General features: G+C 44.7%; 1 protein-coding gene across 24 annotated transcripts in view; it reads right to left on the bottom strand.

Annotated features, from left to right (window-relative positions):
- The window catches only part of LRRFIP2 (LRR binding FLII interacting protein 2), a 175,849-nt gene that overhangs the window by 77,960 nt on the left and 84,837 nt on the right, over positions 1-13,052 (bottom strand). For 23 of the 24 annotated variants that reach the window (XR_009154807.1, XM_058179878.1, XM_058179877.1 and 20 more), the window contains one exon: positions 4,878-4,922. The exons of the other annotated variant lie outside the window; for it this stretch is intronic. Coding sequence is in view for 22 of the 23 variants with exons in the window: in XM_058179878.1 (XP_058035861.1) it covers positions 4,878-4,922 (45 nt within the window). In the remaining variant the exon portion in view is untranslated. The remainder of the gene's footprint in view (positions 1-4,877; positions 4,923-13,052) is intronic. 24 annotated transcript variants of the gene reach the window in all.

The following is a 13,052-nucleotide window of genomic DNA, read 5'->3' as shown; positions in this document are numbered from 1 at the left end:
CGCCAGACATGGCCGACATGGACCCCGGGCCCCCTCGGCACCTGATTTTGGACACCCGGGTGTGGGTGGATGACCAGCCGGAGGGGATCCCGGCGCACGCGCTGGTGGACTAGGGGACTACCACGAACTTTATGGACCGGGCTTTCGTGGACCATTTTGGGGTCCCCTTGGTACCGGTGGACCCTCCGATGAGCGTTGAGACCATGGACAGAAGGGAGCTGGTGGCCGGACCCATTAACTTCGCCACGCAGCCCTTGCGCCTCGCCATCGGGGACCATAAGGAGGCGATTCACTTCTACGTGATGGCGGACCTCCACTTCCCGGTGATCCTCGGACTGGCCTGGCTGTGGACTCACGACCCTCAGGTGGCCTGGTCGCAGAACGCCATCTCGTTCCCCAGCCTGCAGGGTGTCAACCACATCCGCCACACCTGTGCCGGCCAGGACGTCTTCACCCCGGCCGTCGCCGTGCCCCCTGAGCTGCAGGACTTCGCTGACGTCTTCAGCGAGAAGGAGGTGGACCGCTTGCCCCCGCACCGGCCCTACAACTGCCCCGTGGACCTGCAGCCCGGCACCCCGCTGCCAACGGGACCCTGTATTCCATGTCCAAGCCCGAGTTGGCCGCCCTCAGGGACTTTCTGGACAAAAACTTGGCCCGAGGGTTCATCCGGCCTTCCAAATCCCCTCTGTCGGCCCCAGTCCTCTTCATGAAGAAGAAGATGGGGGATTTGCGCCTGTGTTGCGACTACCGCCGGCTGAACGCCATCATGATGCGGAATCGCTACCCCCTGCTGCTCATCCCAGAGCTGATGGACTGGCTGCGGGAGGCCTCGATCTTTACCAAGCTCGATCTCCGGGGGGCCTACAACCTGGTGCAGATGCGCGAAGGGGACGAGTGGAAGACGGCGTTCGGCACCCGGTACGGACACTACGAGTACACGGTCATGCCGTTCGGGCTGACCAACGCCCCCACCGTCTTCCAACATTTTATGAACGATGTGTTCCGGGACATGTTGGATCGGTTCGTGGCGATCTACCTGAATGACATCCTGATCTACTCCCGGTCCAGGGAAAGTCACCTCCAGCACCTCCGCCTGGTCCTGCAGCACCTGTGGGAGCACCAGCTCTACGCCAAGCTGGAGAAGTGCTTTTTCCTTCGGACATCCATCGAGTTCCTCGGGCACATCCTCTCACCCAAGAGGATCGCCATGGACCCGCGTAAGGTGGAGGCTCTGTGCAGCTGGGAAGCCCCGCGTCAGGTGAAGGATGTCCAGCAGCTGCTGGGCTTCACCAATTACTATCGGACCTTCATCCTGGGCTTCGCCACGCTGACGGCTCCGCTCACCCAGCTCCTCCAGAAGAAGGTCCCGTTCCGGTGGGGTCCCCCGCAGGAGGAGGCCTTCGCGGCTCTCAAGAAGGCCTTCGTCACAGAGCCCATCCTGCGACATCCCGACCCGCACCGGCCTTTCGTGGTGGAGACGGACACCTCCAACGTCGCCCTCGGAGCGGTGCTCTTTTTCCCTGCACGTACTATTCGCGGAAGCTCAACCCTTCCGAGCACAACTATACCATCTGGGAAAAGGAGTTGCTGGCTATCAAGGCCGCGTTCGAGGCGTGGCGGCACCACCTGGAGGGGGCCCGGCATCAAGTGGAGGTCCAAACGGACCATCGGAAACTCGAGCACCTCACCACGGCTCGGAAGTTGAACCAGCTGGTCACTGTTCTTCACCCGGTTCAACTTCCGCGTAGCCTACATCTCCAGCGGCCACAACTGGAGGGCGGACGCCCTGTCCCGTAAGCCGGAGTACCTGAGCGCCCAGGACCCTCTTCCTCCACAGACAGTGCTGCCGGCGGAAGCCTTGGCCGCCGCTCGGGAACCGGTGGACTTACGGGCCCGGGTGCAAGAGGCGCAGTGCCAAGATGCCTGGTCTCAGCAGCGGCGAGCGGAGGCAGGCCCCACGTCTCCGTGGACATTGGAAGAGGATGTACTCAAGTTCCTGGGGCGGTTGTATGTGCCCACGGGACCGCTCCGGTCCCTCGTCCTGGCCCAGTGCCATGACAACCCTGCCGCGGGCCATTTCGGGTTTTTCAAGACTCTCAACCTGGTGACACGGACCTTCTGGTGGCACCGGGTGCGGCATGACGTCCATGGCTACATGAGGTCCTGCGTGCCGTGCCGGCAAGCCAAGACCGCCACGGGGGCCCATCCCGGTCTCCTCCAGCCCTTGCCGACTCCTGACAGACCCTGGGGGTGATTTCTGCCGCCGTCCTCGGGGTTCACCACGGTGCTGGTGGTGGTGGACATGCTCACCAAGATGCCCACCGCCATCAAGATGCCCACCGCCACCAAGATGCCCACCGCCACCAAGATGCCCACCGCCACCAAGACGGCCCGTCTCTTCTTGCAGCACATCTTCCGCCTCCACAGTCTGCCGGACAGGGTGGTGTTGGACCGTGGGGTGCAGTTCACGGCTCGCTTTTGGAAGAGCCTGATGGCCACGTTGGAGGTGCAGGTGTGCCTGTCATCGGCACACTATCCGGAGACCGACGGCGGGACGGAGAAGGTTATCGGCGTCCTGGAGCAGTACCTCCGGTGCTTCGTGAACCAGCAGCAGGACAACTGGGCCGAGTACCTGTCCCTGGCGGAGTTCGCCTTCAACAACTCCCAACACACCTCCACCCAGACAACCCCGTTCCTGGACAACTTGGGGTACCATCCGCGGCTCTTCCCTCTGGCGCCCCCGGACTGCCCGGTTCCCGAGACGCAGACCTTCCTCTCCGAGTTGCACGCAATCCAGCAGATGGTGCGGCGGCAGCTGAATTGGGTGAAGGAGGCCTACAAGCGGGTCGCTGACCGCTCCCGACGGGCAATACCCCCGCTGGCGGTGGGAAACCACGTGTGGCTCTCCACCGAGCATCTCCCATCCGACCGGCCAGCGAAGAAACTGGACCACCGGTTCATCGGTCCGTTCCCCATCAATCCGGTGGCCTACCGGCTGACCCTGCTGCGTTCCATGCGGATCCATCCCGTCTTCCACCGGTCCTTGCTGGTCCCTGAGGCCCCGCCATGTCCCCTCTGGCACCCGGCGCCGTCGGCGAGGACGGGGCGGAGGAGTACGAGGTGCACAGCGTACGCGACTCCCGCTGGCTGAAGGGGCGCTTCCAATACTTGATTGTGTGGCAGGGGTACAGGACCGAGTTCACCTTGGTCGACGCCTCCGACGTCCACGCCCCGGACCTGGTGCGGGCCTTCCACGAGCAGAACCCAGCCCAACCGCATCCCGATCGTCAGCCCCGGGGGAAGGGCCCTGCGGTGAGGGATAGTGTTGTGTCTCGCTCGCTTTCCCCGCAGCCGGGTCCCTCTTATCTCCTGCCGAACGCTGAGGAATGTCCTGGCATGCCTCCAGGCCCCAGCCCTGGCACCATGCCCAGACAGGCCGAGCAAGACGAAGGGCCTGACGTGCCTCCAACCCCCAGCCCTGGCTCCATGCCCAGGCAACGGAGCAACTTGACCCCTCCCCCTCCCCCACAGCATGTGAGCCTGAGGAATGTGAATTGCCAACAGCTGGAGCCTGGAGAGATCCTCGCTTCAGGAGAATTGATAGGCGGCGTCAGCAAAAGGAAGGGAGGGGCAGGCCTGAATAAGTGCTGAGTCATGGAGCCACACCCCATGGCCTATATAAAGGATCTGCTTTCTGGCATTCTCTGAGTCAGGCAAAGTCTACCTTATCTTGCTGAAGTCACTTCCTGGTCTCCTGCCTGCCTTGAGAACTTTGCTAGGACTTTGGCAGAGCTGCAGAGGCACGCCTGATACGGACTTCCCCAACCCGGCCGTCAGCGGAGGAGTGGGACACGACACCCTGTTTCAACTGCTTGTCATTGGCTAATGGATCCTGGGCAATGCACTGCAATGAAGAGGCCAGCACAAGGGAAAGACCGGGAGTAGGGAAAGAGGAGAAAGCAGCCTCCTTACTTCAAGCTGGCCACTCTGTTGCCCATTGCAGTTTAGTTCTTCTGTCCACAAAAGCCTTGTCTTTGATGGCCAACGCTGAAAGGCAGAGAAAGACCTGCCAGAAAGAAGCCAGTTGGCCCAGGAGTTGCGTACCCTTCCTCCTCTGAACCGCCACACCACTCTCCACCTGCCACCCCCAAATTGCATCAATGGCTAAGTGAGGGGCAGGAAGCCATGCCATGCCCAGCAATGGGGGAAAAAGGGACAGCAAGAGGAGCCCCATCTCACTACGCATGCCCCAATGAAAGACGGTGGAAACCTGGTCGCTTCCCTTGTTCGCACTTTCTGGCACTGGAAGCCAAGTGTTATCCATTCATTCTCTCTCTCTTTGTGTCTCTGGACTCACTCGGTGCCACAGTCCACCACGCAGGCCAGTAAGGGTGCACTTGTGGCAGAGTGGCAGGCGGCGGTAGGGTACCTAGGCAAACTGCTGGATGAACTTGTGCAGGGCAGGCAGACATAGAGCATGTCCAGGCCAGCCAGTGGTGGGATCAATCGGTTCTCTGAACTGCACACAACGTTAATAAACGGTTTGGCCAAACTGGCTGAATCCCACCTCTGCATTGCTGCCTCAGCCAGGAATGCTGGAGCCTTCGCAGCTGATTGGCAGTTGTATCAGCCTCTTGGAATACTGCCAATCAGCTGTTCCAGGCAATGGGGATTGCTGCTGCCTGTCGCTGCACCAACTCCCTCCCTCCACAGGTATGCAAACCCCCAGCTGTATTCGCTGTATAAAACACATAGACATTTTCACCCACTTTTTTGGGGGAGAAAATGCGTTTATAGTCCAAAAAAATAAGGTATATATTTTGAGCGGCAGTCATTGAGTACTGATGATTTGAAAACCAATCTGTTCAATAACTTACCCTTGTATATAAATCAGAATATGGTTTGTCAGTCTTCTCTTCAAGCTGAAAAATATTTTAAAAAATAAATGTTTTAAATTAATTTCAACTATATATTTGAGTTGAAAAGATTAGTTTTCATCAATGTGCATATAACTAGAATATTAACATAATTGATGTCCCTATTTTTCCTATTATACTTACACAAAGGGTCTCTAAATATAGGCCTTTATCAAACTCGTTATAAATAGATGAGAACAAATTAAAATTATAATCCTACACCAATTTACCTAAAAGGAAGTCTTTTAATTTTAACAAAAGTATTGCATTGATATCTGCACACTTCAAGTTATATCTTAATTCAATAGACATATCAGTATTTTTGTTATACTAAAATACATTAACTTCTACTTCTTCTATCCAAATTCTTTTGTATGCAACATTTGAAGTTGTACAATGTGATTTAATTGATAAAGAAATTATCTTTAGTGGCACACATATATAAATTCTTTCATCAAATTCATAATGCTCTATATTTGATTATCTATAATTCACTTTCACATCTCTGTCCATGGTTGTTGAATTATAATATACTTTTTGGCAATATTCCTTTCTTAATTATTTTTAAATAAAATCTAAATGTTTTGAATTGTAATTATCAATTTTTTGAGTCAGAAATATTTCATTATCTATAGTTCACTTTTTTTATAAAGTCAATATACCTATTTCCTAGTGAATAGCATTTGGTAGTAATCATGTGTGATGGAAAAAGCATAATTTCTTTTTTTATTATTATTTGTTTTATCATAGAAAGTAAGTATTTCTTAAAATATATTTCATATTTTTATATTTTTATATTTCTTAAAATATGAAAAACTGAAGCAGTGTACCAGAAAACTATATTATGTAATATGGCAAAATGATATATTAGAAAATTTCATGTAAGAACAAAAGCTTCCTAAAAAATAAAGGATTAAATTGCATATTTGTTACCACATACATTTCACAAGCAACACATATGAGTTTATCAATGCTAACCAATATATTTTATATCAGATAACCCAAGAATTCTCAGTGTATGTTGGAACTTCTCAAGGGAGGAACAAACAACTTTATGGGGGGAAGAATTATTTTAAACTTGATCAGATTAATAGAGGCAAAGCAAAAATAGTCAAAACATATTCTGGGATTTGGTCCTCATTTTGCCTAGATAAACCTACAACCACCACTTGTGACACAAATTTTAAGATCCCTGTGGTATACAAATACAAAAATTATAAAAGAAATAGATTTATGAATAGTCCAAACGTAACATCAATGAAAGCCTTGTTTTACTCATGGGTGCAGTGTTTCAAAATTTCTAGTTTTTAGGGAGCTATAATAGCCTTGAGTTTGAAAATCATTCAAGTAAATTGTAGGTGAAACATTTATCAAAAAAAGCATATTTTTAACCAACTATACATAGTAATTTATAGAAAAATCAACTACTGTATTACTGTATTCCAAGATGGCGCCGACGAAGGCTGCCTCGGTGAAATGCTCTCTAATTGTTTTTTTATTTCTAATTGTTCTCTGTGACTCACTACGGATTTCCTACTCACGAGACCATCTGCTAAAAATTAAGGAACATTTCTTTAAGGAGCAGCTTTCTTTAATCTCACCCCCACCTGTCTTTACAAACATGGAGGAGATTCTAACACAGGAAGAGGCAATTCCCACGGAGCCATGGATTACTAAAAAAACCAAACGACGGAAACGAAGGAAAAGAGGTAAACGATCTGGGATCTTATTCAAGCTAAGAACTCGCACTAAAACTCCTCTGCCTTCAATTTTCCTAACAAATATACGCTCACTTGCAAATAAGATGGATGAAATACTCCTCTTAAACAAATACTATTCTGATTTTCGCAATTCAGCAGTCCTATGATTCTCTGAAACCTGGTTAAATGAATCAATTGAAAATAGCAGCCTGAACATTCCAGGATTTCAAATTGAACGATCAGACAGGATTCCAGAAACATCTGGTAAAAAGAAAGGAGGAGGCTTATGCCTATATATTAGCAGAAACTGGTGTCAAGATTTTAAAATAATTTACAAATTCTGTGACAACAATTTAGAGACTCTAATTATCAATTGCAAACCTTACTATTCGCCTCGTGAATTTTCCTCATTTCTTCTAATTGCTGTTTATGTCCCACCACAAGCCTATGTAAACAAGGCATTACGAACTCTAGCTGACCAAATCATGGAGGCTGAAGCCAAACACCCTGATTCACTGGCCATTGTTTTGGGAGATCTAAACAAGGCAAACTTAAGGAAAGAGCTACCAAAATACTTTCAGCATGTCAATTGTCCCACCAGAGGCAAGAATACTCTAGACCATTGCTACACAACACTAAAAGATGCCTATCGGTCTTTACCACGTGCAGCTGTAGGACACTCTGATCATTGCATGATTCACCTTGTACCTGCTTACAGGCAAAGACTTAAAGCCACAAAACCAATAATTAAATCAGTGAAAACCTGGACGGAGGAATCAGAATTAAAGCTACAGGCATGTTTTGACTGCACTGATTGGAATATTTTTAAAGATACCTCTGCAGACCTGGATGAACTCACAGATACTGTAACATCATATGTCAGCTTCTGTGAAGACCTATGTGTACCTACAAGGAACTTGCAAATACACAGTAACAACAAACCTTGGTTTACACCTAAACTTAAGCAGCTACGACATTCCAAAGAGGAAGCCTACAAAAAAGGTGATAAAATGCTGTACAATCAGGCCAGAAATGCACTAACAAGGGAGATAAGAGCAGCAAAAAGAAGCTACTCTGAAAAGCTAAAGAATCAGTTTTCAGCAAATGAACCAGCAAACATGTGGAAAACTCTTAAAAATATCACCGGCTATGGCAAACCTCCTTCCCAGGCTGAAGGTAATCAACAACTGGCAGATGACCTGAATGAGTTTTACTGCAGGTTTGAAAGGAAACTACAGCCACCTATCTCCACAAGCCCCATCTCAGACACACCAACAACAGCCAAGCCTCCTACAACTGACCCCATTTCATTGGGTTCACAACCGCTAGTGATCACAGAAAAGGAAGTGCAGGACCTATTTCACAGACAAAAGCCAGGAAAAGCTCCAGGCCCAGACAAGATAACTCCTTCTTGCTTAAAAGTCTGTGCTGACCAACTGGCCCCATCTTCACCCATATTTTCAATAAATCACTAGAGATGTGTTATGTTCCTTCTTGCTTCAAACGCTCTACCATCATCCCAGTGCCAAGAAGCCCACCATCAAGGAACTGAATGACTACAGACCAGTTGCTTTAACATCTGTAGTCATGAAAACCTTTGAAAGGCTAGTGCTTTCCTACCTGAAAACCATCACGGATCCGCTGTTAGACCCCTTGCAATTTGCATACTGAGCAAATAGATCAACAGATGATGCTGTTAATATGGCTCTGCACTACATCCTACAACATCTTGAGTCTCCAAAGACCTATGCAAGGGTCCTTTTTGTAGACTTTAGTTCAGCATTCAATACCATCATTCCAGACATTCTTCTAACTAAGCTAAACCAGCTACAGGTACCGGAACAGACTTGTAAGTGGATCACAAGCTTCCTAACAAACAGGAAGCAGCAGGTGAAGCTAAGCAAGATCACATCAAATACCTGTACAATTAGCACAGGGCCCCCCCAAGGCTGTGTGCTCTCCCCACTTCTCTTCTCTCTGTATACCAATGACTGCATCTCCAATGATCCATCTGTTAAGCTACTGAAGTTCGCAGATGATACAACAGTGATTGGTCTCATTCGAGACAATGACGAATCCGCATATAGACAAGAGGTCGAACGACTAGCCTTGTGGTGCAACCAAAACAATCTGGAACTGAACACACTCAAAACCGTAGAAATGGTGGTAGACTTTAGGAGAAACCCTTCCATACTTCCACCTCTCACAATACTTGACAACACAGTATCAACAGTAGAAACCTTCAAATTTCTGGGTTCTATCATATCGCAAGATCTCAAATGGACAGCTAACATCAAAAACATCATTAAAAAAGGACAACAAAGAATGTTCTTTCTGCGACAACTCAGTAAGCTCAAACTGCCCAAGGAGCTGCTGATCCAGTTCTACAGAGGAATTATTGAGTCTGTCATTTGCACCTCTATAACTGTCTGGTTCGGTTCTGCAACCCAACAAGAAAAACACAGACTTCAGAGGATAATTAGAACTGCAGAAAAAATAATTGCTACCAACCTGCCTTCCATTGAGGACCTGTATACTGCACGAATCAAGAAGAGGGCCGTGAAAATATTTGCAGATCCCTCGCATCCTGGACATAAACTGTTTCAACTCCTACCCTCAAAACGACGCTATAGAGCACTGCACACCAGAACAACTAGACACAAGAACAGTTTTTTCCCGAAGGCCATCACTCTGCTAAACAAATAATTCCCTCAACACTGTCAGACTATTTACTGAATCTGCACTACTATTAATAGTTTCATAGTTCCCATCACCAATCTCTTTCCACTTATGACTATATGACTATAACTTGTTGCTGGCAATCCTTATGATTTATATTGATATATTGACCATCAATTGTGTTGTAAATGTTGTACCTTGATGAACGTATCTTTTCTTTTATGTACACTGAGAGCATATGCACCAAGACAAATTCCTTGTGTGTCCAATCACACTTGGCCAATAAAATTCTATTCTATTCTATTCTATTCTATTCTATTCTATTCTATTCTATTCTATTCTATTCTGTATCACACAGAATATGTCAATCTGAATAATTCATTCCCCATTATTTATCTATTTGGACCCTATGGAAAATAGAATGAAAGGGTTATATCATTGAATAGGAAACAAGATCTGTTGATAATCTGTCTTTATAATAATTGGCATAATGATACCTTGAAAACAATTATTACTTATGCATCTGTATGCAAAGTTTGCTAGGTGCTTTGTATTTTTAAAAAGCTTGACAAATATTCAGTAGAAACCTACAATTCAAGGAGTCAGAAAAAAATATCGCTATTAAAATACCCTTTGATATTCTAATCTACAGGCAGGAACCAGCATTGAGAGAACTCAAAAAGGAATTCATGTACGATTTTTTCCCTCAAAACTCTGAAAAATACTAATTGCTATCCTGACAGATGAAGAAATAAAAGCTATCTTCCAATTTTCTTGTAATAGAGAGGTGTAGCCAATGTCGCTGCAGACAGCGATTCCCCGGGGCTCCGGAGGAACGCCGATATCCCAGCCGTTTTGGGGGTCCTTCATGGACCATACCTGTCTTGGAGAGACAGCAAAGAAGGGAGGCCCTGAGAGGCACAAACAGGGAAGCGGAAAATTCCCTGGAGCACCGACATCAGCATCCGACTCTGCGGCATGGGAAGACAGCCATTAGAGCTGTCACAAGCTGGGGTGCCCACACAAAAAGGTTGGAGCAGGAGAAGCGATTGAACGGATATTCTTACGGGAAAAGGGATTTGCCAACACATAGGTAAGAAGACAATTTATTAAAGCTTAAAAGAAGTCTTCAATTTGAAATCAGCGGCTAAATTGGCATGTGGAAGTATAAATAGAAGAAAATAAAAGTAAAACGGAACTTTGTAATTAAAGCCCCAAAAAGGACTTTCCATCTGAATTTTAATTTGGCTTTGGAAGAGATCAAATACTAAAAGGAACAGAAAATTGAAAGAATACTTTGTTTGCTAACAAAAGAACTAAGATAGGAAATAATAAACTTTGTGGATTAACAAGGGACATTTTGTTGCTAAAACATTTGGGAATTGGAAAGAGACATCTGCTGGAGGAAAGAAAGTATCACATCATTCAGATCTATGTGGGAAAATCAGAAGGAAGCATTGTTTTAACAGCTGTCGTGAGATTGTAAAAGAAAAAAGGGGAGTGGAACCGATAAAGACTTAAATTGAAACAGTTTAAAAATATATTGGAATTGGACTCTTCCAGAAACAAAGAAGAAAAGAAGAAAAGAGATATATTTGGGTTAAGTTAAAGTAATAAATTGGAATTTAGACTATATACAAATTAAGATAAATAAAGTTTAAAAGTCTTTCTTTTTAAATATGGAGAATTGGGAGGAATTATGGGAGATGCTTTTTTTATTTTTTTTTATTTTTTTATTGAAAAAGTTTTACAATAAATTTTTCCCCATTACATCCCACACCCCTCCACCCACCCACCATCAACTCCCTCCTCCCACCCACCCCCCAGACTTCCCAGAGCAGAATACAAGGTATACGATCTGACAATCATAAACTAGAATACCCTAATTATCCATAAATTCCCATCCCTCCCCAAAAACAAAAAAGAAGGAAATGTTCGTTCGTACAATATTTGATGTTTCTTCATCCAATAATTGTTCTAAATATAGTCAGTCCATCTTCCTCATTCCAGTATATTTTCTTGTGGGTTTTCAGTCTGGTACATTGAAGTTTCCAACAAGTTCAATATTTTTAACCTCTACTCTTTGATAACAAACGTATAATCCATCTTCCAATATTACACTAGCATCATCACAATAAATTACAAATATTTTATAACCATTTTAACATTTTAACCTTAAGCAATTTCCTTTCTGTTTTAATTTTTATTTTAATTTTCCCCCCAACACTTTAAATCCCACATCAATTTTTATCCAAAGTAACTAAATCCACCATTAATAAAATAACATCAATAAGATATATCTCCCTCATTTTACTTGTAAATTAAAACAAATACACCCCAACTTAATTTCCAAATACCATCTATAAAACATTTTATATAAAAAAGGAATTTAAATTATCCTTCCTTACTTTCAATTTTTATCCAAAATAGATAAATCCACCATATATAATAATAACAGCATAAATATAATACACCCACATTTGACTTACAAACTCAAACAAATGCACATTATCCTTTCTATTTCTTTTATGTTCAGAAATTTTTACTTACAGTTTACCAATTCCCATAAAAGAAAACACTTTTCATCTGACAATATTGCTGCTTTACTCCTTGTTCTTTTTTAAAGATTACCATCCTTTGTTCCTCCCCTGCTATTTTCTGTATTTCTTCTCCCAAAGTTACAGCCCCAATTTCAAATTGTGTTTGCTTTACTTCCTTCTCCCTTTTTTTTTTAACCATTTCCACTTCTCCCATCTTAACTTCTAAATCTGGTAAACTTCCAGCCTTCAATACCTCAACGTAAAAAGCTCTTGCTTTGGTAACTGCGTTAAGACAACACTTCCCTCACATATAATTTACTGTTAGTCCGGCTGGCACATTCCATCTATACCATACCTGGCGGTTTTTAAGCTCCTTTACCAAAAAAGCATATTCTTTTCTGTCCCTCAATATTTTGGAAGGAATTTCTTTCAATACCAAAACCTCTTGACCCAATATTTGAATTTTACTTTTATAGGAGGCTTGCGAGATTTCACTCCTAATCTTCCTAGATGTAAAATAAATCACTATATCCCTTGGCAGCTGTCTCTGCCTTGCCACCCATGAATTAACACGGTAAATTTTCTAAATTTGATTTTCAAGATCCACTGATGTCAGTCCAATCACCTGTGAAAAGGCTTCTGCAAATATCTTTTTTAGATTCTCTTGCTTATTTTCTTTTAAACATCTCACCCTCAATGCAGATTCCATTGTTTTATATTGTAATAAAATCCGCTCTTCATCTGCTTTCTCCACCTTGTTCCAAAGCTCCTCTATTTGACTTTTTAAATTCAAGTTAATTTGATCAATCTCATGCACTTTTCTTTTCTTTTATTGAAAAAGTTTTACAAAAAAAAGCTTTTTCGCCCCTTCCCCCCCTCCTCCCTCCCTTCAAAAAAACCCCTCCCCCCCCGACGTCCCGGAAACAAACACAAGGTATAGTTAAAAATAAAACAAACATATGCTAAAAAAATTTCCTCCTAACTCAGGTTATACTCCTGCATTTCTCATCAAATCCTAACCTCCCCCAATGCAATCAGAAATAATACATCCTAATCATTCAAAGGCAGTCTGATATCTCTTCATCTGATATCTGTTTTGAATATAGTCAATCCATTTTTTTCATTCATTTAAGTATCTTTCTTGCGTATTGTCTTTCAAAAAGGCTGAGATTTTTGCCATCTCAGCCAAATTGGCAACTTTCAATATCCATTCTTCT

Source organism: Ahaetulla prasina, chromosome 4 (genome assembly GCF_028640845.1).
Source record: "Ahaetulla prasina isolate Xishuangbanna chromosome 4, ASM2864084v1, whole genome shotgun sequence".
Classification (NCBI taxonomy): domain Eukaryota; kingdom Metazoa; phylum Chordata; class Lepidosauria; order Squamata; family Colubridae; genus Ahaetulla; species Ahaetulla prasina.
This window is presented reverse-complemented; position numbering and strand designations above follow the sequence as displayed.